This window comes from Drosophila bipectinata, chromosome XR (genome assembly GCF_030179905.1).
Source record: "Drosophila bipectinata strain 14024-0381.07 chromosome XR, DbipHiC1v2, whole genome shotgun sequence".
In the NCBI taxonomy this organism is placed as follows: Eukaryota; Metazoa; Arthropoda; class Insecta; order Diptera; family Drosophilidae; genus Drosophila; species Drosophila bipectinata.
In genome coordinates this window covers 24,628,833-24,656,145 of record NC_091735.1, presented here as the reverse complement: position 1 = coordinate 24,656,145, position 27,313 = coordinate 24,628,833, and the positions used below count along the sequence as shown (strand labels likewise).

The window sequence follows — 27,313 nt, the reverse complement described above, 5'->3', positions numbered from 1 at the left end:
CAGGTGTTTCCACCGATAGTTGCCTATCGATAACACGCCTTCCCCCACAAATATTGCGCTCGCACGTGTTTCAAGTTATTTATTTATACTGCATTTTTTTTTTGTTAAACTCACAGTCATAGCCAGAGCATGGGAAAATTCCGATCGAAACTGAAGCGCCACGGCAAGGGCAAGACATGGAGTAAGGGTCAGTCGGCCACCTCCAATCCTGACCAGATGAAACATCGCCTAAAGGCCAAGTCGCGCTTCTTTCAGCCAAATTTGAATCTGGGTAAGTGGGTTGCCTCGTGTCCTTTAATCCAAATCCAAAAACAAAGTCTTATGTTACCATTTTAGCGGCTGCCACGCCCGCGGGCCTCACCATGGAGGCGGTGCACAAGCACGAGCAGCGACAGGCCTACAACGCAGAAACCACAACCGTTAACGATGTGGCCGGTAGCCTGAAGGACTTCACCCTGGAGGACGATGATGGCATGTCCGGCATGTCTGGCACGGCGCCCACCGGCACTGGCACCTTCAAGACCTTCAAAACCTTCGCCTCCAACTACAGCAGCTGCAGCAACATGAGCTTCAAGAAGCTACTGACCGGTTTCCGGGCCTCCTCCGATCTCCACAAGGAAATGCTGGCCATCCTCAGCGCCCTCACAGAGATCATACGCGAGAACGGCGGCGGCGAGACCTCCACGGAATACTTTCTGCTGCTGATGGAGCAAATCGAAGCGGCCACCGAGGAGCGCGATATCTTGGCCGGTGTGGCGCTGCTCTCCATGGGCATTAAGTCAGTGCCGGCTCCGGTTTTGAGGAAACGTTTCTCCGAGACGGCCGCCACCTTGCAGACCCTCCTCCAGCGATTCATCGACTCGTCCAATCAATCCGTGATACGATATGTGAGATGACCCCAGAATACTCTAGAGATCTTCTCACTTATTCCTATTTCCAGCTCGTTGGATGCATGTCGGTGCTGCTGCGCGCCCAGGACTATGCCACCTGGACCTACAGCTCCACGTTCCAGTACTTTGACGCCCTGCTGGCCTTCAGCATTCACTCCAAGCCCAAGATACGCAAGGCGGCCCAGCACGCCGTCGTTTCCATTATCCACGGCAGTTGCTTCATGCTGCCGCCCCCGAAAACGGACGAAGCTGACGAGGATGAGCAGCCGCAGGAGCCAAAGGTCAAGCATCATCCGGCCAGCAATCGGGTGACCAAGTTCTGCCTGGCCCAGTTCAAGCCCGAGGTGCTGGCCAACTCGCAGACCACCGTGCTGCACACTCTGGCCCTGCTGAAGGACACCCTGTCGGGCTTCAAGACCGAGGACATACGCAGCGTGTGCGAGCACCTGCTCTCCATTATGACGGCCGCGAATGTACTGGTGCGGACCAACTGCTTCCAGGCACTGCACGCCCTCTTCCTCACCAAGAGTCCCAACCTGAACGCCTCGTTGTGCGCCAAACTCCTGGCCGCCATTCACGAGTATCGTCCGGATCGCAGCGATGTCCGGCAGACACTGGCCTGGATCACCGTCCTCAAGGAGGGGCATCTCCACTTGGCCAACCTGCAGCTGGACTTGTGCATGCAGGCCCTGCCCCGCCTGGTCGATGTCTGCACCACCGATCTGTGGCTCTCGGACCGCACAGAGCTCGTCGTCGGCGTTTCCAATTGCCTCAAGGAGCTGCTGCAGGACTGTGTGGCCCGGGCCACCTCCACGCCCCAGGATGCGCAACGGAACCGCCAGAGTGTGGCCAAAATAATAGCCTCCCTTCACAAGGTTCTGAATGCCCCCTTCGGCGAGGTCTCCAAATACGTAATCCTCATCTTCTCCATTGTGTTTGAGGCTTGTGGCAAGGAGTTTGGGTGAGGCATCCGGTAGCATCTCCTAGCCTTCCTAGGAACTTAATATCTCTATCCCTTTCTAGGAAGGAACTCACTCCATCCCTGCTGACCATCGCCAAGCGCTACGACAGCCAGAGTGCCCACCGCTTGCAGATCGAGCACACCATCATCAGCGCCATCAAGGCCCTGGGACCGGAGCTGGTCCTCACGGCCATTCCACTGGCCGACGTCAAGGGCGCCATGCAGCTGGAGCGCTCCTGGCTACTGCCGCTACTCCGCGAGGGTGCCAACGGCGCCAGCCTGCAGTTCTTCAAGGAGAGGATCGTGCCCCTAGCCATGGACTGCCAGCAGAAGTGGAAGCAGTTCGCCGACTCGAAGAACACCTCCTCGGCGCACATCTACGAGCTGCTCTGCTGCCAGCTGTGGGGTCTGTTTCCCGGCTTCTGCCGCCAGCCCCGCGATCCGGACTATCTGCGTCAGCTGGCGCCCACTCTGGGCGCTGCCCTCGAACGCAATCCCGAGTTCCGGCCCCCGATCTATGACGGCCTGATGGAGCTGCTCGACGACAGCCAGAGCGAGGAGTGCCACCAGGCCATCGGCCAGTACGCCAAGAACTTTCTGCCGCGTCTCTTCAATCTGTACACCCAGAAACCGAGCGGCACCTACGAGGCGGATCAGCGGGCCCGTGTCCTGGACGTCATCCGACTGTACATCCTGCGGGCCCCGGCCGAGGTGCAGGCCCAGCTCTTCGAAACCGCCCAGGGCCAGTTGGCGGACAGTGCTCTGGCCAGCTTCGAGTACGATGCTCTGTTCGACATAAACGCGGCCATCGTGCGGGTCCAGAACTGTCGGACCATTCAGGCCTATGCCGACAAGTTCATGGTGCCCATTCTGAAGAACGAGAAGTCCAAGCTGGTGGCCAAGGATGAGCAGAAGCTGAAGAAGCAGCAAAGGAAGACCTACGAGTAGGTGGAGGTCCTAGGCTCCAAGACTTGTTCTAATCTCTTGCCGACCTTTCAGACTCCTGCGTGAACTGATGACCTCCGAGCAGCCCTCTTGCCAGAAGTTCACCCGCAAGAATGGCATCTCCCTGCAGCAGCTACTCCTCGAGGCCTTCACCACCAGCTGCAGTGTCTGCCAGGCAGCCAGACTATAGTGGGTTCAAGACTTCATCCATTATCCTTCGTCCTTTTAATTATCTGTTGTGTCCTTTGTAGCTGCTTGAAGTCCCTGCTGGAGGGTCGCAGTAATCTCACCTACAACGACCAGTTGGTGATGAAGACCATACCCGAGGCTGTGCTCAACTACAAGGAGTTCTCCACCCGCAAGGAGCAGGTGGCCGAGCAGCTCATCAAGTTCATCGCCCAGCTGTACCAGGATGCCGGCAAGATTAATGATTTCGTGGACATCCTAACGGCGGGCTTCACGGGCGATGAGGCTCTGATCACCAACACCATCTTGGCCTTCCGGGCGGTGCTCCAGCAGCAGGGCCAGCACCTGACAGTGGCCACTCTGGAGTTTGTCCTGCAACAGGTGTCCGTCTTCCTCGTCCAGAAGTCGCGCAACCAGTCCGAGGCAGCGGTGGCTTTTCTCATCACCTTCATCAAAGTGATGCCCATTCCCCTGGTGGCCAATCACCTGGAGACCATAGTGAGTTTGTAGATTCTTAGTCTGGATTCTGGATACTAATGAGGGTTGTCTCTCCTCCAGATGCGCTCCCTGTCGGCCATGACAAAGGACACGAAGCGCTACTGTCGCATCCAGATCGGCTACTTTCTGAAGAAGCTCTGCAAACGTTTCACCACCGAGGAGCTGGCCCGCTTTGTGCCCGGCGATGACGAGGTCACCCACCGGCGGCTGAAGAAGATCAGGAAACAGATGCGCAGGGATACCCGCAAGAAGCAGAACGAGGAGGCCCAGGCCGACAGCTCCGATGAGGAGCTCGTGGGCAGTCTGGAACAAAAGAGCTATACGTGAGTTCTCTCGAGGATCTCTTCAAAGTATATCCTCATAGCCCTTATCTCAACCCTTAGCATTGATGATATTTTGGCCGATTCGGACTCGGATCTGCCCGAGGACATGGATGCCGAGGACGAGAGTGGAGCGGCCAGTGCAGCTGCCGGCAAGAAACGCAACAAGTCCAAGCAAAAGAGCACCTACATACGCGAGGATCCTGATGAAATAGTCGATCTGGCGGATCTCAAATCGATTGGCAATGTCCTGAGTGAGTCCCTAGCTGAAGTATGTAGTATCCCCATCCTATATATATCATCCTTTAGCCAGTGGCTCGGCCCAGTCGGCTGGGGCTACGATCAAGAGCCTGAAGGCCAAGCCACAACTACCGAACGGCGGCTTCAAGACCGCCGACGATGGCCGCCTCATCATCAGCGACAAGGCGCTGCGCGGCCAGGGCGGCGATGCCTCCGACTCCGATTCCGACTCCTCGATGGACGAGGACGACAAGGATGACAAGGATGACAAGGAGCCCAAGGCCAAGCGCGGCATGGAGGAGGACTCCAGCGACGAGGAGGAGGTCCAGAAGCAACAGTCCGTGGCTGGGAAGCGCAAACGCAAGGCCACCGATGCCATGAGCACGAAATCCGGCAAGACGACGGCCAGCAGTCGCTACACATCCGGCGGCAAGGGCATCCACAGGCAGTTGGGTGGCGCAGCTGGAGGTGCTAGCGATGCCATGTCCGTGAAATCGGGCAAGTCCACATCGCGACCAGCGGGCAGTGAGTACGGCAGCAAGAAGGCCAAGGGGGATATGAAGAAACGCGGCCAACTCGACCCGTACGCCTATATTCCGCTCTCCAGGAATAATCTTAACAAGAGGTGGGTTTTCTTCAGAAGATTAGAGGTTAAACTTAAGACTATATCTTGTATTTTTTATGTCCAGGAAACGTTCAATGAACTCGCGGAAATTCAAGAGTGTTCTGCGCGGAGCTGGAGCTGAAATCGGAGGTGGAGGCGGAGGAGGAGCCGGTCGCGTTGGCAAGAAATACAAGTAGTTCTCCCAGACTATGAAGATTATGAAGATATATAGAGGATACTACCGATAAGCAAGCTCCAATAAAAGTGTTAATTACTTTGTTTATCCGCGAGTATATAATATATATACTAATATTATGAAAAACAGTTCTAAAAGTATATAAGTTACAACCAATTTATTATTGTGTGTGTTTTTTCGTAAATGCCAGGATACAGAGTACTCCCTAATCTCTATCACATGTCCTTCTCAAAGTCCTTGACGATGTGCGTCCTTTGCCACTCGCCCTCCGGGTCCAGGCCCGCCATTGTCTCCTCAATGAAGTGCATCTTGTTGTCGCCATCCACCAGGATCACCGTGTGGGTGCGACTCCCATAGCCATGCTCCGGTATGTGCACGTTCAGGGAGCTCAGTCCCTCGCCCCAGTTGGGGGCACGACGCTTCAGCTCCACGTCCGGCCAGAATTTGTGCTTCTTCTTGAGCAACTGCAGCAGGTGGTCGGCGAGAGTCTCCACACTGGCCGTCCCGTGCTCCTGGACAATCGTCTCGAACTCGTCCCGGCCGTGGCGCACCTTCTCGAAGGGCGTATGTGGCAGGCTGTTGCCGAATCCGTAGCAGCCGCCGTTCTCGAAGTCCTCCAGAGTGGGGGGCACGTTGCTCAGCAGCTTGACGCGGGCGGGCAGCGATGAGGCTCTGCGGAGGAGGTGATTAGTTGATTAGTTCTCAAGCAGAGTACCTCAAACGATTTCTAGATCGATTCTCCACCATTCTGCATCAAAATCCCGAGACAAAATATTTTTTACATTTTTTGTCCATTTTTCGTGATGGGATCCCTTGAAAATGGCGTTTTCCCCTATAGGGCCCACAGGGATGGCTATATCTTCCCCAATTCTCATCCGATTCTCAAGCGGAGTACCTCAAACGATTTCTAGATCGATTCTCCACCATTCTGCATCAAAATCCCGAGACAAAATATTTTTTAGATATTTTGTCCATTTTTCGTGATGGGATCCCTTGAAAATAGTGTTTTCCCCTATAGGGCCCACTGGGATGGCTATATCTTCCCCAATTCTTATCCGATCCTTAAGCGGAGTACCTCAAACGATTTCTAGCTCGATTCTCCACCATTCTGCATCAAAATCCCAAGACAAAATATTTTTTACATTTTTTGTCCATTTTTCCTGATGGGATCCCTTGAAAATGGTGTTTTTCCCTATAGGGCCCACAGGGATGGCTATATCTTCCCCAATTCTCATCCGATTCTCAAGCGGAGTACCTTAATCGATTTGTGGATCGGTTCTCCACCATTCTGGATCAAAATCCCGAGACAAAATATTTTTTAGATTTTTTGTCCATTTTTCGTGATGGGATCCCTTGAAAATGGTGTTTTCCCCTATAGGGTCCACTGCGATGGCTATATCTTCCCCAATTCTCATCCGATTCTCAAGCGGAGTACCTCAAACGATTTCTGGATCGATTCTCTACCAATCTTTTCCATTTTTCCTGATGGGATACCTTGAAAATGGCGTTTTCCCCTATAGGGCCCACAGGGAAGGCTATATCTTCCCCAATTCTCATCCGATTCTCAAGCGGAGTACCTTTTTCGATTTGTGGATCGATTGTCCACCATTCTGCATCAAAATCCCGATACAAATCTCGCAAGATACTTCATATATTCCAATCTATAGCCTATTAAGTGAGCTATATGTACATATATTCTTAAAATTGCATCTACTTTAAGCTTTCTTTTATTTTCTTTTCTTTTAAACTTGAAGATTAAAGTTTGTTTACGACAGTCCAATCACTAGCTAAATATATAGCCAAACATTAAAAAAAAACACCATAAATTAATCACCAAGCAGTATGATTGATTTATGGGTTATACCTAGAAGGGTTACACCCACTTCCGCCCACCAACTACTCACCCAATCTCAATGGAGACAAAGTTAAAGGCACTGTACTTGGTGCAATCCTTGAGCAGACTCTGATTGTAGTTGAGGATACTGTGCTGGTCGTCCGGCTGGGCCACGAAATCGGCCACAATCATGCCGCGTCCTAGTAAGAAATGATCATTACTCGAGGGGCAGTGAGTCTGAGTCTTGGTGGTGGTGCTAGGAATAGTGGTATTGGTGGTATCTGAGACTGAGGTGGAGCTGTGGTGGTGGTTCTTGGCATTGCAATTGCTGTTGTTGTGATTATGCGGTTGCAAAATGTTCTTGGGCGCTTCAGAGACACATGTTTTAAAAAAACAAATAAATAAAAACAAAACAATAAAGAGACGAAGAAAGTTTCGAAAAAAAATACAAAAATGTGAAAGTTTTTTAGTTCAAGCCGGTGGGATATTTATGATTTTATGAGTGTGCCTCTGGGTTAGTAAATATTTTATAAAATTAAAAAAAAATATATTAATTGTTTACCAACTGCATCGCGGGGTTTGGGTTCTCCGGTTAGGTTTAGAAGAGCCCCCACCTTGAAGACCCCTCCAGAGTGACCTATGGCCAGCCAGGTGCCACCCTCGCGGCCCGGTTCCAAGTCTATGCCTGGAATAAGGGGTTTTATAGATATATTTTATGGTTGTTTTGTGTTTTTCTATTGAAGGTTGTCCGAAAAATAAATAATATAATTTTTTAGAGAATTTTCTCGAAGAAAAGTTTAGTTTTGAGCAAGTATTTATTAGCTAATACTAAGTTTTTAAGTTTCTTAATATGTTTTAAAGAAAATAAACTCTTCTTTTAGAAGAATATTTTAAATTAGGTTTATAGAAGTTGTTCTTATTTTTTTTAATTTAAAACCAAAAAAAATTATAAAAATTAATTAAACTTTTTTTTCGTAAGTGTAACGTTTCATTTTTATACCCTTGCAGAGGGTATTATAATTTTGTCCAAAAGTGTGCAACGCAGTGAAGGAGACATCTTTGACCCTATAAAGTATATATATTCTTGATCAGGATCACCTCCTGAGTTGATATGAGCATGTCCGTCTGTCCGTCTGTCCGTCTGTCTGTCCGTCTGTCTGTCCGTCTGTCTGTCCGTTTCTACGCGAACTAGTTTCTCAGTTTTGAAGCTATCGTCTTGAAACTTTGCACACACCCTTCTTTCCTTTGCACGCAGTATATAAGTCGGAACGGCCGGGATCGGCCGACTATATCCTATAGCTGCCATATAACTGATTGATCGGAAATGGTATAACTTTGGTGTTTTTAGAGTTAGAGAGTTCAAATTTGACACGAGCGCTATTTTTGGCAAAACATTACGACATGCCAAATTTCATAAGGATCGGCCGACTATATCCTATAGCTGCCATATAACTGAACGATCGGAAATGACCCAACTTTCGTGTTTTTGAAGATAGAAAGCTGAAACTTAATAGAGATTCTATTTTTGGCCAGTTGATCCAACCTACCAAATTTCATTAGGATCGGCCGACTATATCCTATAGCTGCCATATAACTGAACGATCGGAAATGGTACTTGGTAGAAATATCAACTTTCGTATTTTTGAAGATAGAAGTTTGGGACCTTTTTTTAGTTTTTATATTTTAGTTAATTAGTTTTTTTATGATGTAATCATAAGGATCGGCCAACTATATCCGATGTTTGCGATATATATCCGGTTTTAACTGCAAGGGTATATAAACTTCGGCTCCGCCCGAAGTTAGCTTTCTTTTCTTGTTTACTTTCTTTATATATTTGAAATATTTTAAAAAATTTTTTTGGACCCAATTCTGAGAAATTTTAGGATTTTTAAAAATGCTCTTTTCTAAAAAATTGGGAAAAATATTAAAAACCTCTCTATGGACTTCTCTAAAAATCCCTTCAAAAATCCAACCACTTACCACCATAGACATGCTCGGCATTGCTCCACTTGGCTGCCGTCTGGGTGTTCCTGGCAAAGAACTCATCCCGATTGGAGGCTAGGATGAGCTTATAGCCGCCCGCCAGGGGCTGGGAATCGGCACAGAAGAATATCACGCACATCGAACAGATCCGCGAGAAAAGGTAAACAAAAGTACAGGTGGGCAGAATCCGCAGAACCGTAGTGTAGATGTGAAACCAACAAAAGACGTCGAACAACTGGGGGTCTATACTCGGGTGGGGGACAGTATCAATGGCAGGTCTCTTTGTGGCTCGGAGCTGACTTGGCGGGGTTGTGTTGCTCGATTTTATCACTAAATTAAAGCTGATACAGTCTTATCCGTTGTTTGTGTTTCAAACGAAAATCATAAACGCCGCTAATCTGAATACATGGCCGCAGATAAGTATTTGAATAGATATGTTAGCCTGCCCATAGGGTTATGCATCATACTTCTCAATGGGATCTATTTCCGTCCTTACAACATTGTATTATTTTTGTTTTTTTTTTTTAATCCGTTTTTTCTTTTATTTTCTTTTCTTTTCGTTCAATTAACTTTGATCTTGTTTTTGTTTTGCTTTCTTTTACGAGTGTTTTCTTTTTTTTTTCGGCGTTGCCAGCTGAGCGCACCGATAACAACCGATAACGGCAGACACTTGAAAAAACAATTTGTTTGAAATTCAGATAAGATATTAATAATTTGGTGCTAGAGTTTAAAATGTTTGGGGATGTATTTAAAAAAAATACAAGAAATTTAAATAAAAAAAACTTAAAAGATAATTTTTATATAGAATCTCAGATTAAAAAACCTATTATTTTAAGCTCTAGAAACAAAATACTTTATTTCTTAATTATACACTTAAATATAATTTATTAAAAGATTAAAACACAAATATATTCAAGACATTTATTTATAAAAATACATTTTTTACAAATTAAATTAAATAATACAGATTAACATTTTAATTACTAAATATTTTTAAATAAAGCGCCATAATCACAGTTTCCTTTTTGCCATTCACACACGTTATTTCACTAGCAAGGTCACACTGCACCGCCAAACAGCTGTGCAAAAGCTGAGGGAACACAAAAAAAAACACAACCAAAACGAGCGAGAAATGAAAAGCGAAAGAACAACAATCCGAAAAGTTTATAGTATTATTAATCGAAACGAAGCGGCGTGCGCACACTGTGGCTGGCTGCGAAGCGCGTCGGTTGTTTTATTTCCACCACCGGAATATTTATCGCCGATAAAAAACAATTAAAAAACATAGAAATATAGAGAGAGAAATAATAATAATAACAACAACGATAATAACAAAACAGTCATAGCCCAAACAACAACAAAATGATAGATTGGCGAGTGCACTTGAATAAAAAACTCAAATAAGAAAATGTTACCGAGAAGGTGCAAAAAATAAATGCAAAGAAGAACAGCGCCGCACACACACCTGCAGATACCTGAATTCCAAATTTCAAGACGATTTAAATACGAACAAAAATATACAAAAAAAATAAAAAAAAATATATATAAAAAGTGAGGGAAAGAAAGTAAAGCTCAAGTGAAAATCAGGCCAAACCGATTGTTATTTTTTTTTTGTTGATTTTTTATTTTGGTTTTCTGATTTTTTTTATTTATTTTGTTCTGTGTCTTTTGTTTTTTGCGGCTTGCTTTATTTTTTATTTTAATTTAAAGAATAACCAATGAAACGCGGTTCAAATACCAACAAAATATAAGAGTATTTTTTTATTTTTTAATTAAAATGGAATTCCTGGAGAACTTTTTCGAAAGCCTGCAAAGTCTATTGTGTAAGTAGTATAATTAAAGAAATCCTTAATAATTTTAATTATTTATTTTTATTTTATTTATTACCCTTTAGCATCGTACATCGATCTGGATTATTCACTATGGCTTTATCGTTTCTTGACCCCGCTGATTGTCACCTTTCTTTTGCCGCTGGTGTTCGTGGCCCTCATCTACATTTCCTTTTTGGTTCTCTTCATGTACAAGCTGCACAGGTAAGCGGAAATGGCAAAAAAAAAAAATAATAAAGAAAAAAAAAAACACAACAGAAACAGTAACATAAGCTGGCGGCAGAATGGAAATGCTTCCAGAGAATACAAGAATGTATGGGAAGTAATTACACACTCTCCCACTCTCTCTCCGGCTGACAATACCTCCTCCTCTTCCTCCTACTCATACTCATACTCATACTCCTCTTGTCTCAAGTGCTTCTGGCCTGATCGCGCTTTTTGTTGTTGTTGTTATTGTTCTTTTCTTTGGCCCCTTCTTCGTTTCTCTTTGTGGGAGACCGCCTTTTGTCTCCCTCTGGCTTACACATGTAATTAAAACAAAAAGAGTGGAGTCCCTCTCTTCTAGAAACTTTAAAACTAGAGTTGCCAGCTAGATAAAATAGCCAAAAATCAAGGCTAGAGTAACAACTCTATTGCACTTTTGGCCAGAACTTGAGCCGTAATGGCTTTTGAGCAAGTGATCGGTATGAGCCAACTCTAGTTCTACTGACAAGTGGTCTACCTTGCCCGGCCTTACCTTTGATTTGTGTCAGTGCTGGTGGTGTGCTTTTATTTATTTTCCATTTCTAACTCAACTCTCTAATGCCCAACCGGTTAGCCATGCTAATTAACTGAAAAGCTCTACTAGTCTCTGGCCCTAATGGCTTTAACTAAATTGCGACTAACGATGCCTGCAGTTTACAGATAATTACACATGAACAAATTTTTAGTGACTTTTGATTTTTTTTATTGAGAATATTATATGGAATATTTTCTTCCTTTAAATCACCCCCTAATTTTTCTCAGTGCATTTGTTATCTATTTTTTTTTTTAACAAAATAAAGCGCTGCTAAACAGTTCGATAAGCGAATGACTCCCCATAGACCCACAGACCGAAAAACACGCCATTGAACAATTTCTTCCCCTTCCCCAACATTGATATTAAATGATATATATATAGTATATCTGATAGGAATGAGGGGTTTGGGATTACTAATGCCTATCAGTTCATGGCCATTGCCGGTTTGTCAGACCAGACCAGACCTAATCACGGGAATTATAAATCCATAAAAGATGATATACCCACGAAGTGCAATTATCAAGAAACTACCGCATTTATTTTTTAAATTTCTGACATAAGAACTCGGTTTATGGCCATAAAGGCTTTAAAAAAAAATTATTAAAAATAATTACAAAAGATAAATGACCTATTGGCCTTGAAGATTGAAAGATTCTTAATTCCAAAATGCAAAATTCAAAAAGCAAACTGTTGAAGTTGAAAAGGTCAATCCAGGAGTCAGGTTGACTTGGCTTTCTAATTAATTACTTAAGAATTTTAGAAAAAACACAGGGAGGCGCCCACTGATAATTGAGTTTAAATTTAGTTGGCTGCCTTCACCGATCGCAGGTGTTATCAGCATATCAGCAGCATTCGTGTCGTGTCTTTCCACATTGTGCATATCAAAGAACTTATAAATCAATACATGTACATATATATTATGTACATATATACTAATACATGGAGGATCGGCTCACCTTGGCGCTAAAAAACTGCGTTTAGTGGCGGCCTGATAACAGAGTTCATTCACAAGTCTTCTGGCCACTTGGCGACCAAAACAAACGACTCGGTCTCTACAAGCCAACAGCATGGAGCACTGACAGTGATCAGGTTTTTTCAAGTTTTTATGAAATCTTTTGATTTTTGATTTATTTTAGTTTATTTTTTATTTTGGAAACTAAATTTTAAATAAAAAGAAAAGCCACAAACATCTTAGAGGAGCTTCGAATTAAAGGAATATTACAGGAATAGATCTCAAAAAGAATATACCCTTTCAAAGGGTTCTTAGGAATATTATAGAAATCTTGAAAGTATGTCTTAAACTCTATAAAAGTTAGATCTATACAAGAGGTATCAAGCAAAGAGCTTAGTAGTTCTTAAGTTATAAAATATCTATTTAAAAGATATACAAATAACTCTAACTACTATCTACTAAATCTACTCTATACTCTATAAGGCTGTTCTCTTTTTGGGGTTAAGATATAATTTCGAAAGGGTATACATCTTTACACTATACTTTAAAAGGTAAACAATTTGGAGAACTATGCAACTAAAAGTACCTCTATTTATAAGATAATATCTATATCTATATCAAATACAAAAAAAACTGTTGACGAGTTTAAAAGCCGGTGACGAACCCTCATGCCACGTCCATAACATCTGATATCCACTTTGGTGACGAAAAAATGCAATATGTAAGGGAATTACTTACAATAAAGCTTCTGCAAGAAATCGGAATGGTTTAAGAACTAAACCACACGTACTTAGGAGTGGAGAATGTGATTAAAAATATAAAATAATATTTTATCTGGTGGCTTTTATGACAAAATTTATTGAATTTTATACAATTTTCCCCCAAACGACAAATACCATTACAAACACCATTAATTTGGTATATCACTTATTCAGATCATAAAGCATGCGGTTCGTCACCTCCTAGACTGCCGTCCACAGTGATAAAAGGCTATAGCCTACTGTCTACTCTATTTTATAATCTATAAGGTACTCGCTTTGGGGATTTATTAGTAACTCTACTTTTAAGACATTATTATAAAGTAATATAATATAAAGTATAATTTATAATAATACTTCATAAGCTACAAATGTGGCTACATTTTTAAGATACTATAATATCTTCCTCAAAGTACTTCCACATTTAAAGAAATCTTATTTAAAGAATACTTTATAGATAGATCTTTTTTATAAAGATATATCAGAGTTCCATTAAAAAATTGTACTAAAAAATGATAAATATTTAAAGCCAATATCCCATGACTATATAATCTAGATTATTAAAACCTATATCACTATATCTTTCAGACAAGTGATCATGAGAGCCGTACAAACGGATCGGAACTTCTGGCGGGTGGGACGAAAGATCGTGGCCGCCATTTGGGACGCCCATGCCCGGATCTATCACGGCTACGATGTCATCGGCCTGGAGAACATACCCCAGGAGGGCCCGGCGCTGATCGTCTACTACCACGGAGCCATACCCATCGATATGTACTACCTGAACTCCCGGATGCTGTTGCAGCGCGAACGCCTGATCTACACGATTGGTGATCGCTTTCTGTTCAAGCTCCCGGGATGGGGAACCATTTCCGAGGCCTTCCACGTCAGTCCCGGCACTGTCCAGTCCTGTGTCAGCATCCTGAAGGACGGCAACCTCCTGGCCATCTCACCGGGCGGCGTCTACGAGGCCCAGTTCGGCGATCACTACTACGAGCTGTTGTGGCGAAATCGTGTGGGTTTCGCCAAGGTGGCCCTCGAGGCCAAGGCCCCCATCATTCCCTGTTTCACGCAAAATCTGCGCGAGGGCTTCCGCCAGGTCGGCATCTTCCGGACCTTCTTCATGCGACTGTACAACAAGGTGCGCATCCCAGTGTATCCCATCTATGGGGGATTCCCGGTCAAATTTCGGACCTATTTGGGCAAACCCATTGAGTACGATGAGAATCTAACGCCGCAGGATCTGCAGGTTAAGGTGAGCATCTTTGAACTTCTTGGTCCTTAAAGGTCCTTAAATTTAACATTTATTTTAATTCGAAATTCTATAGAGTTCTTGGCTATTATTTGGATATAACTATAATATTTTTAACTTTAGTTTTGTTTATTAAAAAAGCAGTTCTATAGAGTCTCTCCCCTATTCCTATCTTTTACAACCACGTTATGCAATCCAGCTCTATAAAACCCATCTCATAATGATTAAAAACCTCTTAAAATTATTGTATAATTGTGTACTTAAGCTTGTACTTTTATTATCAACAGGTTGCCACCGCCATTGAAGAGCTTATCAATCAACATCAGCGCTTACCTGGTAGCATTCTGATGGCACTTTTGGATCGACTGCCCTCCTTCAGGCGATCTTCAAAAAAGAAAGATGAATAGAAAGCTCTAGAGGAGGATCAGTAGCTTAACTCCCACGTTAATCCCATTTCCGTATATCGTATATAGAGAGATTAACAGATTGACTTTGGTTCTTGGCCATATTAAGACTTTGTTCCACATGTACTTCAACTCTTGTATAAGGCAGCGCCATATACACTTTACATAGATGTATATAACCCACTGTATATCTCGTTAGATCCTTAGATATCTAATCTATATCTAATTTTTTTTGTAAATGTTTCAAATGTCTACCAAGCTGTTTACTTATTTTTTTTGTTAAAATTTATCCAGAATTGAAAAACTCAACCCACCAGATAGAAACTCTCTTACTTTTTTTTTTAACAGAAACTTAAGTCAAAGACCGAACAAAGATAATTTTCTTTTTATTTTTTTGTGTTTTTAAACACTTTAAAGTTTTATTTCCTTTTTTATTTAGTATAATTTGTAAACGAATTAAACAATTATCTTAATAAGATGACAATTTTTGTACTTTTTATGCAAAGCAGTAAAAAAAAACCATATATCTCAGCGGTGTGAGTGTGTGAGTGTCTGTGAGTGTGTGTCTGTGTGTGTTTGGTATATTTAAGGATATAGTAGTTAAGGAAATCTTGTATAAAATATAGAAGTAATATCGGAATATTCCATGTTTGTGAGATGTTGTTTCCCCAAACAAAATAAGTGACCCAGAGACAGTTTACAAGAGTTCCCAATGTGAAAAAAATATTAAAAATAAATCAAATAAAATGTTAAAACAGAAATGTTTAAAGAAAATCGTAAGAAAAAGTTTAATTTTGGGTATTTGGGTTTTTGTATTTAAATTTTATTAAATATTTGTATAATATTTAAAAATTTGTTCGTAATTCAAAAAAATAAAAAAAATTTATATTGAAAATTTAAAAAAATTATTTTAAAAACTTACCATCACTGGTACTTTTAAAGGCTTATGTATTACATTCTTCCAGTCTTACATTCTTCCAGTCTTACATTCTTCTTCCATCTATATATGCATGTACATGTACTGTAAAAGTTAACGGTTCTTCAGGCTGAGGACGCTTCAGGCTTAGGATGCTGCCCACACACAGACACCATTCCGGTCTCGCAAAATGGAGTATAAACCTTTAATTTAGCTTAATTTCATGATTTTTAGTTGAAAACACTATTTAAATAGGTAAATATATTCACTTAAGATATAAGGATTACTTTTCTTAGAGGATTTTCTTAACGGATTTTCCACACACACACACGCGCGCGTTGAACCGGTAACCTGCACTTGACTTTCTAATTCAAAGCATTTACGTATTTTTGAACAATTTTAAAAGAATATTTGCTAGTTGTTGTTATAAAGAACACTTTTAACCAAAAAACTTAGTTTTAAACTCTACAAATTAAGCACAAAAATGAAAAATATAGAAGACACGTCCAAGGATTTGATCGCCTGCGAAGCTGTAACTGTCAAAGTTGCCACCAAGTTTTCCAAAACAGGTGTTGTTGAACACTGTAAATGGGTTGGGCGCCAAAAGGATCATTTTTGAATTTTTAACATAAAAAAGTCCAAAATAAAAGAAAAACACAATTCCTTTTTGAATTTCTATATATATTTTGTTGTTATAATTTTAAAATTCTTCTATTTAACGCTAAATGACTGGCTTTTTCTTAACTTTTTTTTTCACTCATTTTCAAGTTTTGTACAGCAACTGGAACTGGAATATCCACTAAAGATAATACACAATTTATAGTAAACTACTTGTAGGATAGTTAAATCTTCCTTATTTCTTTTGGCAAATTATTATATATTTAAACATTTAAGATTTAAAGCAACTTTGAAAGTAATAGACTCTACATTTAAGCGGTTTTCTATTGCATAACTTAGCATAAAATCTTCAATTAAAAATTAGCATTATTGGTAATTGGTTAAAGAAATCTTAAAAACAATATAAGCTATAATTTGCAGTTTAAATTATAAGATCAATATCGTTTCAATTGTCATTTGTTAGACCAATTTTTACTGAAGACTTTGGTTTTTTTTGTTTAAGAAACTATCCTATTCACAATATAGATCGTTATTTTTCGTTTTTTTTAGGAATCCAGGCGCAGGGATGTTCGACGAAGAACTCACAGCAGATGATTGATCCAAAGGGAGGATGTGGGAATGCCGGTACACGGACTCAGAAATGCTCGGCCATCAGTAGCACCACAGTGGCGGTCCAGCCGGTGAAGACATTACAGCCCTTGCCCTCGCCAGTGGTGTCGTCGTACTGCTCCCACAGATAGCCGCTCTTCTTGTACTGCTTGAAGATATTCCTCACCAGATTGTCCCGCAGCTCGGTGTATATCTCCCGGGCGAGGGCGGCATTCGGGCCCTCGATGTTGCCATAGTGATGCAGTGCCTTGGCCGCCAAATAGTTGATGTTTATCCAGATGGGGCCGCGCCAATAGGGCGGATCGTGTTCCGTATTCCGTTTCATGTACAACGGCGACTTCTTCGACAGCGACCGCAGGCCAAAGTTAGTCCACAGCTGCTCCGGATCGCGCAAATCGTGCAGCATCTTGGTGAGATGGGGCGAGTCGTGGTCCAGTTGCTCGAGCAGCAGCGGAAACAGGTTCACATAGCCAAAGGTAGTGTCCACAAACTGATAGCTAGGCTCCTCGCCCGTCACCCGAACCATTTCCGGTTGCTGGTAGTTGTGATGCTGCTGGTGCTTCGGTGTCAGCGCCGGCGGACGCTTCAGCTTCACCTGGTCCGTGTGCAGGCCCCAGTCGGCGTACTGATCGCTGTACGGCGCCAAATGAAGCCGGTTGAGCTGCTCGTTGTCGGTAAGGAAGGAGGCGGTCTCGTAGTACTTGGCATCATCCTTGCCCAGGATGCTGGACAGCTCGGCCATCACACTGGCGGCCAAGGCGATCCAACAGCGCAGATCCACGTGACGTTCCCGGTCCGTGGGATGTGAGGCTCTCGGATAATCGTCCAATCCTGACGATAAGCTCTTAGGATTCAGTTCCCGCTGTGTCGTGGCGTTACGGCCGCGCCACAAATAAGTTCCCAGAACTTCGCCTACAAATAGAAAGAGAGGTAAAGCATGATTCCGAAAGAGATGGCACTAAAACAATCGCATACCTCGTTGCGTGGTATTGTACCAGTTGAACCAGGCCTGAACCCGGGGATAGAGACGTTCCAGGATGGCCAGGCGACCCTTTTGGGACAGCTCCGCCCGGTGGCTGGTGAGGAGCTTCCTGAGCGTAAGGAAGAACGTTGGCGGATTGGCGTTACTGTTCCGTTGGGTGACGAACTCCTCTGGCACTTTGGCCAAGGCCTCGACGCCCAGGATCTGCTCGCGCGGTATCCATCCTTCGACGTTGAGCAGATCGAACCAATGGCAAATGATGTCCAGCTCGATGTCCACGTCCCAGGCGCTGATCAGCAGGCCGTGGAAGCCCTCGTCCCACAGAAAGCCACGTGGAAAGAAGCTGCGCGATGGCACGGCCGTGTAGAGGGGCGCCTTCCAGTAGGGCACAGGGTTCTTGGTGTGAACCGACTGCACACGACTGGAGCCATAGAAGTAGCCGATGCCGCCCAGCATGTTGCTCAGAGCGTTCCGGGCGAATCGTACTTCCTCCGGCGAGTGACCCTTCTTCTTCAGCTGGAAACGCTCCTCGAAACGACGATCGAATTCCGTGATCTTGGCCTGCAACGATTCCTGGTACGCCCGGCCAGTCGGCGGCTTGGGAATGGACTCGCCCAGCGAGAATCCCGACGTGGACTGATAGGTAATGTCCAAGGTAAAGTCCACCTCCGCTGTTATCTGGATGGCGATAAAGTTCGGCTCCGGATTCGACGTGGGCAGGCCATTTTGGGAGACTATTTCGCCCGGCAGGCCGATGAACCGGTTGCCCCGCTTGTCGGCGAAGGCGCGGAAGTGCGAGAAGAGTGTGTCCTTCAGCTTGCTGAGCGACGGAGCCACCGTGCTCAGATAGGATTTGTGCAGGATCTTACCCTTAACGGCATGGAATCGCACCTGGAACTCACCCAGGCCCTGGGTCTCGCCATAAACACCCGGCTCCGGGCTCTTGTCATCCGACACGTACTTGATGTGACCCAGCGTGCGTTCGTCCAGTGCCACGTACCAAATTAGGGAAATGCTCTTGTCCCAGGCCCGTGTGGTGTTCCTCACAGATATCCGGGCAGTCCAGTCGCCGCCAAACTGCTTGCCCTCCGGGTATTTGACGAACGAGGTTTTTAGTTCGAAGGGGAGATCCTGGATCTCCTGGACACCGAAACTCCGACCATCGTGATGCGTCCAGCCGTAGGAATCCAGATTGTCGCCCTGCTCGCACCAATGACGGATGCCATGGCCCCCGGGTCCCAGATTACTGGGCGTGTACCACATCAGACCCATCACCAGCGAGTGAGGATCTCTCGTTTTCAGGCCGAAGTATGTGAGAGGCCGGTAGGAGCCCCAGTAGCGATCCGGTTGCTCCAGACCAGCGCCAATCACCATCTTCTGGTGGTCGAACGGCGTATTGACTCGCGTCTCCAGGTAGCCCAGATAGCCAAAGTACGAGGCTATCACCAGGCAAACGCAGCCAATCACCGTCTTCCATTTGTCGAGCATTAGATTGGGGGACAAGCTGAAACGAGTGCCCTTTTTCTGTTTGGAGTTGTGGGATGCTGCTGCCGCTGCAGCTGCCGCCGCCGCTGCTGCTGCTGATGCCGTCGACGTGGACGGTGCGGAGCCGGAGGAGCTACCCGCCCGCGAGGATCCTCCGCCAGCATTACGGGCCATTTTCCGGGTTCTGAGCGCTATTTTATTGCAGTTTTTAGTCAATTTTCAGCGGTTGTTTTTTTTCGCATCGCTCCCCCGATGGTTGCCAGATGGTTGAAAGGGCCACGAATCGATAACGAAAAAGACGATAAGAAGCTCCGAAAAAGAGCGCCAAATTCAAAAAAATTCGCCAATTCAAATGGTTTCTATCTCTTTTAAATATATAATTTATAGTATATATTAGACAGAAATCCTTTAAAAAAAACTTTACAAAATCTACACATTCCAAAAAGCTATTTATAATTTAAATGACTAACAAAGGATACCAGGGCAGTTTCCTTTTGCGACTATCGATGGATCGTCGAACCAATATTCTTCGGGAAACGAGAACCAGAAATTACTTTTGGTATCATCATTGCAGTGATCTGAATTGACATCAGCTTCATCCTTGACATTGAAGCCCGAGGAGACTGTCTGGAAACTGGTACAGCTCATGGCAGGACTAGTGGGCGGGGGTATGGTACCATGTAGCTGGAGCAGACAAGTACCTCCGATTAGGGGAGTTTTCAGGATCTGTTTGGCCACCGACTGATAGACGGTCTCCCGGATATCGTTCGACGATGAGGTGGCCTTAATACTGGTTATATAACTAACAGGATCGGGATCCAATTGGACTTTTGACAATTGCCGGTTCGTTTTGGTTGCCTTCGTTAAAGTTCGCTTTACTTGCGGATTTGTTTTCGGTTTTGGCTTTGGTTTCGGCTTTTGTTTTGGCTTTGAATCCGGGTTCGAATCCGTTTTCGGTATTGGATTCACCTCCCGATTTCGCATTAATTTCGTGGTAGGGGGCCTTTTGATGCTCTTGGGAGTTCTAGTTGCTGCAGACGTCAAGGGCGAGGTAATACGGCCATTCACGACTTCGTTACTTTCCTTGGCAAAAATCCCCGCTAGATATTTGTACATTTTTTTGAGCTTGAGTCACTGAAAATTTCTATAACAAATTTGACTGGTTTAAAACGTTTAGATTTTTCTACTTAAATGTGGTTCATTGCTTGATCTTTGAATATGTCTTTCAAAGCCTATTTTATAATTTAAAATTCAAATTTTAAACTTGGCGCCAATCTAACGCAAGCACTGTGAACGACCAGAGGAGCCAGACCTATTGCTAATATCTGCAACATTTGACCACACTTTCTTCAGCACACATGTGCATTTCAATATTTTGATTCGTTTATTTACCTTTTTTTGTGGTCGAATAACACAAAAAACCGAAGGATAATGAACGTCAGTGAGGACTTCAAGCCAGTGCCCACGCGGGCACAACTGGCGCTGCAGAAGAAGGAGACCAACAGCGAATTCAAAGCCCTGGTGTTTCACGAGCCGCAATCACAGCCAAAACACACAAAAGATGCCAAGAATAAGGATCCAGACAACGAAAATCCATTGAAGGGCAAGGATAACCAGTCAAAGGATATCAATCCGGAGTTTGACATCAAGAAGGCTCGCCACGAGGTCCTGAACTTCGCCAGGAACAATCAGCGTGTAATCAAGAACAAACGGAAAATGGAAATATTTCAGCTGGAGAAGCTGGGAGCCAAGCCGCTGAAGAAAGCGTCGAAAAACTACAAGGAGCTGAAGGATGAGCGCCAGCGACTGAAGAACGTTCGCGAGGAGCGAAAGAAGTTCCACCAATTGGGCAAAAATCAAACTGGAGCGGCGAGCGTCAAGTGCCGCACCAATTTACAAAAGGACCGCAACCAGAAGAAGAGGGCGCCGGTTTCCAATATTGATCAGCACTACGGCAAGGCGCAGCCCAAGTTCAAAAAGCGAAAATAGTTATACGATTTTTGTTTTAATTTATGTTAAAGATAATATAGTTAAATATACTAAAGAGAGTTGCCATCGTTTTTCAATTCGTGGCCCTCTGGCAGCACTATCGCCTGGCCTGCAACATCTGGTCTTGCCCATCACTGGCACCAATCAGCTTTGTTGATACGATTACGTGAATTATTTTTGCGAATTAAATTCCGTCAAATACTCAAAATCAAGCAAAAATGTTCTCTCCATCGCGTGCCCTTCGCCCGGCCTTGAGCCGCTGCTACACCCAGATTAAAGGCGGACCCGTTTCCGGAGGAAGCAGCAGTTCAAAAGCCCCAAAAGCTGGATCGCAGTCTTCCTCAGGATCCTCCGGCCGTGCTCCCGTCACGGGACTCACCAGCAACTGCGTGAAGCCCTCCACCGGACCCGTGGGACCTGGTGCCTCAACTACTGGGGACTACAAAGTCCCGGAATACTACAGTTTCAACCGTTTTAGCTATGCAGAGGCGGAGGTGGAAATGGCCAAGTACCGCTGCCCACAGCCATCGGCACTCAGGAAGTAGACCACTGATTATCAACCAATTGTAGTGAATGTAAAATAAACCAAATGCGAAGCTTGTGAATAAACATAAAATAAATATTTTACTTATTGCAAATAGCTATGTGTTGGAAAGCGCTAAAAGGTCTGACAAGGTGGTAACCTTTTATTAACAGGTCTGCAATTTAAAAAAAAAAATCTGCCAACACTGATTTCATTCCCCGATAGGTTAATCAACACTGATGCTCTCTTCGGTTTACTTACACTCTCCCCACTTTTGCTCTCCCAGTGTTCCAGTTTTCGCCCAAGTCCGAGCGCGGGAATCATTAAATAAATAGTTAATACTATTAAGTGCCCTGAAAAAGCATATATTTTTTAAATTAAATAGTAAAATATTGCTACAAAAGCCCGGGGCGGCCGAAAAAGCAAGCAATAACAATAGAAAATCAGCAGCAACAGCAGCAGGAACAGCACAACATTAACAGCAGCAACTGGCGTGTGTGTGTGTGGTACAGTTGGGTAGAAAAACATCGTCGCTAGTTGGCGGTGTTGCCACCTCGGCTCTTTCGATTATTGCCACCACTCTTGCGCTGCGCCGCAGCAGTTGTTGTGCATCTTGGCGAGTTTTAACGAGCAGTTCTGTTTTCGTGCTGTTTTTAAAACAAAAAGCTACAAATAATTAAATCAGTTAGCAATTATCGCTTAGCGAAAGTCGATCGATCGAGAGGCAGAGAGCGATTTGCCGCGAGAGAAAAATACCATTTAGCAATAATAATTGTGAGAGCCAGAGAGGGAGAGCGCATTGTGAAAGTGGCAAGCGAAAGGTGCTGGCAAAAGTAAAAACAAACTCCCGATAAAATGCAAAGCGATTTGCAAAGGTAAGAATGATCAATTTTGTAAAATTTAGAAGTGATTTCGGTGCTAATGCGGGCCAATTTGTTGCTCATTTATATGTATGTGTATATATGTGCTCGGCTGGCGCGCGAAAAAGTGACGAAAATAGGCGCCAGAGTTGCCAGAGCCGTCGTTTGTTCTTACACGCACGCATACACATGCATTAATACAGTAGTCCCTGCATAGTGCAGTTCAGGCAAATTGGTTTTTAAATAATACAAATATTAGTTATCTGTTTATTGAATTTTGCGAGTGCATTAAGTTGTTTCAAAATGCCTACGGCAGAGTGTGGCAAGTATGTGTGTTGTGTGGCATCAACGGCCTTTACATAATACCGCCATGTGTGGCCTGACTGTGCATCACATGCATGTGTAGGCACGGTTCACTGTTTTGTTTTAATAAAATCAGATTTTGTTGCATTTAAGGCACAAATGCAAATAGAAGCCATTTAAAACCGATCCCTAGCAGATTCCCCTATTAGGCAGCGACCACTGTATCCCATATACTACTGTATGTGTGTTTATTTCAAATCGCAATAATAACGAGCGTATTGTTTTGTGTGCTTGCTGCTCACATCTCTCGTCCACAGCTATCCATGAAAGATGCGAGCTGGAAAAAAACAGGCAGCTGATAGCGGAAAGACACGTCCTTGCATTGTCTACGTGAGGAATATACGGGAGGAGCAGCGGCCGGGACCCGGGCGGCCGAGGAAGGCGACCCAACAACAGCAGCAGCAGCGATTGCAGCAGCAGTTGAAACAGGAACAGGAACAGGAACAGTATCTACGGGAGACACGCGGACGCCGTGCCGGCGGAGGTGTATCAGCAACGGCACCCATTCACGAAAGGCAGCCACCGGGCATTGCCCTGCGGACACGGCAAGTTGCTACGCCGCCGGTTAAAAGACAGCATCAGATCGTTTCGCCGCCATCGCCGCAAAGGAAGGCCAAAGACGCGATTATGGCTAAGCGACGCAACACCAATCTGTTGCTGGGGAATCCCATCCAGAAGGTTGGCGGTCTGAGTAGTCGACGCATCACCACACACACCGAGTCGACGCCGTCGCGGGCGCAGACACCCAAGATGTTCAAGAGCAAACACCAGCCGGTGGCGATGAGTCCGCCGCCGACTATAGCGGCCAGTCGGTCGCGGCGATCGATTAAACCGAATCCGAAGTACACCAGCGAGGACATGGTCACGCCAAAGTATCTGGCTGCGTTGGCGAGTGATTCGGGCAGTAGTCCGTCGTCGGTGGGACGTCCCAGGTCGAAGCCGATGTATCGCAACTCCAACGACGACATCAACGATCTGCTCGATCTCGACGAGGACGATGACGACGAGCTGGCGGATGCCGCCTTCAATCCCCAGCTGCACAAGTCGGACGACGACGATGACGACGATCTGAGCGAGGGCGAGTTCGAGGAGGAGCTGCGCCGCCCCAAGCTGCCGCCGGTGAAGCGTGGACGTGGACGTCCGCCGAAGGCCAGTACATTGGCCAACACGCCCGGCTCGTCGGTGGGGAACACCTCGGTGGCATCCAAGATGGGCGCTTCAGCCGGACGCCCGACACCCAGCAGCCTGCAACAGCTGCGTCGCAACATGGCCGTGAACATAGCTCGAAACAATGCCAGCTTAACGGAGGGATCCCAGATAAGCGCCGCCAAGCGCAAGCTGGAGATCAACGATAACGATAGTCCGGTGGCGCGCAAACGCATGGTCCTCTCCTCCGTGGGCGGCAGTGGTCAGCGCAGCATGCCCGTCGCCAATGGGGCCACCAAAATGGGCGGACACGGCGGCACAACGACTACTCAGCGCTCCAAGATGGGCCAACTGCGAATGGTGCCGCAGAGTTCGTCGGTGACGTTCAAAGTTAACACCGGCAGCGGTAATCGCTCTGTACCGGGCAACTCACGGTCCGCGGGAGGAGCATCGTCCGGTGCCAGCGATTCGAAGCACAACAAGTCGGATGATGGAGACGATGTGCCCACGTTCACCATTGTGAACATAGACGACATTATCAATCAGGACGATGTTTTGATCAGCAGAGCCAATATCAATGCCGCCGCCGCAGCATCAGCAGTCGCACCCGCGGGCGGCACAGCCGGCAAGAAGCTTCCTGTGGGCCGGCCCCGCACCAGGGGCATCCCGCCCAACAGCAACAACGCTGTCGAGAAGAAGGCGCCACCACCGTCGTCGTCGTCGTCGTCGGAGAAGTTGAGCCCCACGTCGGTAAATAGTCTGAATCCACCCAAGCGCATCAAGATTCTCGCCAGCAATTCGAGCAGCAACACCGCCAACAAATCCCATTCGGGCTACAATCAAAACAAGAATATTCTAACGAAGCCCCAGCCACGGATTCTCAACACGGAAATGGGCAAGAAGACGCAGACCATGAAGCCCCTGATGAACATGGGCAAGGAGCTATGTCCCACGGACATCGACACCGAGGAGGATGAACTGGAGCCCGACTTGGATCTCGACGATGATGAGCCGCCGGCCACGATAGTGACTCGCAAGAATGTCAAATCGATCACCTTAACATCAACACCGCACAGTGCATCGTCCGGCAAGTGGAACAGCAGCAGCACCACCAGCACTAGCAACAACAACAACAACAATAGCAACAATCGCCGGAATATCCTGTCGACGGCGTCAGCATCGTCGGTGAATGCTCGCACGGACCGGAAAGTGTCGAAGCTAATGGGTGATTCCGGTTCGGGATCGGGTTCTGGTGAGCTGACGCTCTTCAAGAAGCCCGGGATCAGTCCCCAGCGTCGCAGCAAGGAGAATCATCAGCAGAAGGACGACCTGAAGGATTTGGATGCGGATGCGGGTGGATCGGAAACGCATAAAAGCATCACCAACACCATCAGCAGCGGCAGCGGCAGCACCAGCAGTAGCCATCCCAAATACTTTCCGCCAGAGACGACCACCTTTTGCGAGGAGGACGGGCGTGTCATTAAGAAGATCACCTGCTATGAGACGTGGCACGTGATCAGCACCGCCCGGGACTCGCCGGCGAAGACGACGCGGCAGCAGCGCACCTGCCTGGAGCTGGCGCTCGTTAAGCTGGCCAATGTCGCTAACCGGATCAAGGTGCCGTCCAGCAAATGGACCAGCAAGGTCACCCTCTACAAGGTGTCACCATCGTTAATGCAGCGCCAGACAATGACCATATTCACCGGCGATCTGAAGGTGTACAACATACCCGAGGAGGACCGGCACAAGTACCAGCCGTCGTGCGTCCTGTTCCGGCGTGCGGCGGTGGACAGGGCCAAGTGCCGGGTGCCCTACGATCGAGCCATTATCTTCAAGAACAAATGTTTCTATGCGAATATCGATGGGAAGCACGTGAACCTATTGGGCGCCCCGGAATCGGTCAACACCCTCAAGGATGTGGAGATCCTGCTGGACATTGTCGATCATCTGACACTCGACAGCGAACTGGTCGAGATGGTAAACACCACCAAGTGAACCTGAACCGCCAAGGATGACAACTAGGACATGTATCACATTGTAAAAAAAAAACACCCGCACATACACACACACACACACACACAAAAACAAAAAAAAATGATCAGAAAAAAAATCATACACACACATACATACATACAACACAAACAAGAAGGACATTTTTATGATTTGTTTTATGCAATAGAAGCCGATAATACTATAAAGAAAAAACTATTTTTTTTTTTTTGATTAATCCATTAACTTAGTTTTAATCGTTAGTCTAGCGTAATTATCTTAATATCATAAAAACTGTAAACGGACGTACATACATACAGAGACAGGACATGTATCAATGTACCATATATATAATATATATATATATACACACACACACCAACCAACACAACAAAAATCCAAAACTATTCTACAAATCGGCAATGATATATATTACCTTAATAATATAAATGAAATCAGCAAAGGATCCAATCTTAATATTTTTTTAAATGCCTGCGCCCTCCCCCCTCCTTAAATGATAATTGATCAATTTTTAAACAAGCAGTTATGTAAATCGTAGTATATATATATATCTAGGAAGTATATATATATTTATATATATATATATACATATTTAATGGCGAGCGTATGTACATGGGTTATATGTGTCGACGCTGAGGAGGAAAGTTAGTTGGTAAGTTGCGTGTAAATTTAATTGAAAAAGTCCCCCTTTAAAAATTATACAAATAAAAGAAAATTGATTCTGAATAAAAAATTGTTTTACGAAAAGATTTTTATTCCGGCGGTACTGAGGTTTGCCCTGAATAAATTAAATTGGAATGGGAGCACAGATAATAGATGCGCGACTCGGCGATGAAAAAAGATTCCATTCAAGTGGAATTTAATCAAGGTTTGTATGATATATAGGATATTTAAATTTATGGATATATCCTGCTATATATTCCTACTATGGGTTAGTTTTCTGTTCATACTGATTAAAGAATAAAACATATATTATACGTAGAATCAATCCAAACGGAAGTGGTTTATATGTGTAGAAGATAAGGTTCAATAAATTCACACAAAAAAAAATTCCATTTACATATGTATAGAAACAATAAAAAGAAGATATTTTGTGGGTGTGTGTCAACAGATTAAAATAATTAAATATTTATATATGAACTGTTAAAAACAAATGGAATTTTACACAACTAAGAGATTCAC

General features: G+C 45.0%; 8 protein-coding genes across 9 annotated transcripts; 5 read left to right on the top strand and 3 right to left on the bottom strand.

Annotated features, from left to right (window-relative positions):
- Positions 1-30: 30 nt before the first annotated feature.
- LOC108123808 (RRP12-like protein) lies at positions 31-4,996 on the top strand. The gene is made up of 10 exons (XM_017239124.3): positions 31-271; positions 337-887; positions 941-1,851; positions 1,914-2,795; positions 2,851-2,985; positions 3,048-3,480; positions 3,541-3,803; positions 3,864-4,054; positions 4,110-4,665; positions 4,730-4,996. The coding sequence occupies exons 1-10, from the start codon at positions 130-132 to the stop codon at positions 4,839-4,841; spliced, it is 4,176 nt and encodes a 1,391-aa protein (XP_017094613.2). The 5' UTR covers positions 31-129; the 3' UTR covers positions 4,842-4,996.
- On the bottom strand, positions 4,912-9,310 carry Tango2 (transport and golgi organization 2). 2 transcript variants are annotated; one of them, XM_017239125.3, is made up of 5 exons: positions 9,125-9,310; positions 8,655-9,055; positions 7,237-7,359; positions 6,745-7,042; positions 4,912-5,512 (listed from the first exon to the last, which is right to left on the bottom strand). In XM_017239125.3, exons 2-5 carry the CDS (start codon positions 8,794-8,796, stop codon positions 5,056-5,058), a joined length of 1,020 nt encoding a protein of 339 aa, XP_017094614.2. In that variant the 5' UTR covers positions 8,797-9,055; positions 9,125-9,310; the 3' UTR covers positions 4,912-5,055. The 2 variants fall into 2 exon arrangements, with proteins under 2 accessions (XP_017094614.2, XP_017094615.2); XM_017239126.3 differs by having other exon boundaries at positions 6,745-6,874; positions 9,125-9,307.
- A 438-nt stretch (positions 9,311-9,748) lies between these two features.
- Positions 9,749-15,396, top strand: LOC108123810 (DGAT1/2-independent enzyme synthesizing storage lipids). Its single transcript, XM_017239127.3, has 4 exons — positions 9,749-10,480; positions 10,552-10,690; positions 13,563-14,229; positions 14,514-15,396. The coding sequence occupies exons 1-4, from the start codon at positions 10,435-10,437 to the stop codon at positions 14,631-14,633; spliced, it is 972 nt and encodes a 323-aa protein (XP_017094616.1). The 5' UTR covers positions 9,749-10,434; the 3' UTR covers positions 14,634-15,396.
- Positions 15,397-16,206: 810 nt separating this feature from the next.
- Positions 16,207-19,515, bottom strand: GCS1 (mannosyl-oligosaccharide glucosidase). Its single transcript, XM_017239175.3, has 2 exons — positions 17,749-19,515; positions 16,207-17,685 (listed from the first exon to the last, which is right to left on the bottom strand). The coding sequence occupies exons 1-2, from the start codon at positions 19,412-19,414 to the stop codon at positions 16,799-16,801; spliced, it is 2,553 nt and encodes an 850-aa protein (XP_017094664.1). The 5' UTR covers positions 19,415-19,515; the 3' UTR covers positions 16,207-16,798.
- A 190-nt stretch (positions 19,516-19,705) lies between these two features.
- LOC138925660 (microtubule-associated protein RP/EB family member 1) lies at positions 19,706-20,356 on the bottom strand. Its single transcript, XM_070276533.1, has one exon. The coding sequence runs from the start codon at positions 20,354-20,356 to the stop codon at positions 19,706-19,708; it is 651 nt and encodes a 216-aa protein (XP_070132634.1).
- Positions 20,357-20,559: 203 nt separating this feature from the next.
- LOC108123833 (uncharacterized) lies at positions 20,560-21,288 on the top strand. Its single transcript, XM_017239177.3, has one exon. It carries the CDS (start codon positions 20,672-20,674, stop codon positions 21,227-21,229), a length of 558 nt encoding a protein of 185 aa, XP_017094666.2. The 5' UTR covers positions 20,560-20,671; the 3' UTR covers positions 21,230-21,288.
- Positions 21,289-21,342: 54 nt separating this feature from the next.
- NdufV3 (NADH:ubiquinone oxidoreductase subunit V3) lies at positions 21,343-21,867 on the top strand. Its single transcript, XM_017239178.3, has one exon. It carries the CDS (start codon positions 21,448-21,450, stop codon positions 21,772-21,774), a length of 327 nt encoding a protein of 108 aa, XP_017094667.1. The 5' UTR covers positions 21,343-21,447; the 3' UTR covers positions 21,775-21,867.
- Positions 21,868-22,016: 149 nt separating this feature from the next.
- Positions 22,017-26,864, top strand: LOC108123831 (putative mediator of RNA polymerase II transcription subunit 26). Its single transcript, XM_017239174.3, has 2 exons — positions 22,017-22,627; positions 23,233-26,864. Exon 2 carries the CDS (start codon positions 23,246-23,248, stop codon positions 26,114-26,116), a length of 2,871 nt encoding a protein of 956 aa, XP_017094663.2. The 5' UTR covers positions 22,017-22,627; positions 23,233-23,245; the 3' UTR covers positions 26,117-26,864.
- Positions 26,865-27,313: the final 449 nt, after the last annotated feature.

Bases quoted from the DNA above. Each gene is read 5' to 3' on its own strand.
- GCS1 (XM_017239175.3), bottom strand. From the start codon at position 19,414: ATGGCCCGTAATGCTGGCGGAGGATCCTCGCGGGCGGGTAGCTCCTCC. The intron at 17,686-17,748 runs GTATGCGATTGT...TTCTATTTGTAG, and splicing joins GTACAATACCACGCAACGAG to GCGAAGTTCTGGGAACTTAT.
- LOC108123833 (XM_017239177.3), top strand. From the start codon at position 20,672: ATGAACGTCAGTGAGGACTTCAAGCCAGTGCCCACGCGGGCACAACTG.
- LOC108123831 (XM_017239174.3), top strand. From the start codon at position 23,246: ATGCGAGCTGGAAAAAAACAGGCAGCTGATAGCGGAAAGACACGTCCT.
- LOC108123808 (XM_017239124.3), top strand. From the start codon at position 130: ATGGGAAAATTCCGATCGAAACTGAAGCGCCACGGCAAGGGCAAGACA. The intron at 2,986-3,047 runs GTGGGTTCAAGA...TGTCCTTTGTAG, and splicing joins TGCCAGGCAGCCAGACTATA to CTGCTTGAAGTCCCTGCTGG. The intron at 3,804-3,863 runs GTGAGTTCTCTC...CTCAACCCTTAG, and splicing joins CTGGAACAAAAGAGCTATAC to CATTGATGATATTTTGGCCG.
- Tango2 (XM_017239125.3), bottom strand. From the start codon at position 8,796: ATGTGCGTGATATTCTTCTGTGCCGATTCCCAGCCCCTGGCGGGCGGC. The intron at 7,360-8,654 runs GTAAGTGGTTGG...CCCTTATTCCAG, and splicing joins TGCCGAGCATGTCTATGGTG to GCATAGACTTGGAACCGGGC. The intron at 5,513-6,744 runs GTGAGTAGTTGG...CCTCCTCCGCAG, and splicing joins TTTGTCTCCATTGAGATTGG to AGCCTCATCGCTGCCCGCCC.
- LOC108123810 (XM_017239127.3), top strand. From the start codon at position 10,435: ATGGAATTCCTGGAGAACTTTTTCGAAAGCCTGCAAAGTCTATTGT. The intron at 10,691-13,562 runs GTAAGCGGAAAT...TATATCTTTCAG, and splicing joins TTCATGTACAAGCTGCACAG to ACAAGTGATCATGAGAGCCG. The intron at 14,230-14,513 runs GTGAGCATCTTT...TATTATCAACAG, and splicing joins CGCAGGATCTGCAGGTTAAG to GTTGCCACCGCCATTGAAGA.
- LOC138925660 (XM_070276533.1), bottom strand. From the start codon at position 20,356: ATGTACAAATATCTAGCGGGGATTTTTGCCAAGGAAAGTAACGAAGTC.
- NdufV3 (XM_017239178.3), top strand. From the start codon at position 21,448: ATGTTCTCTCCATCGCGTGCCCTTCGCCCGGCCTTGAGCCGCTGCTAC.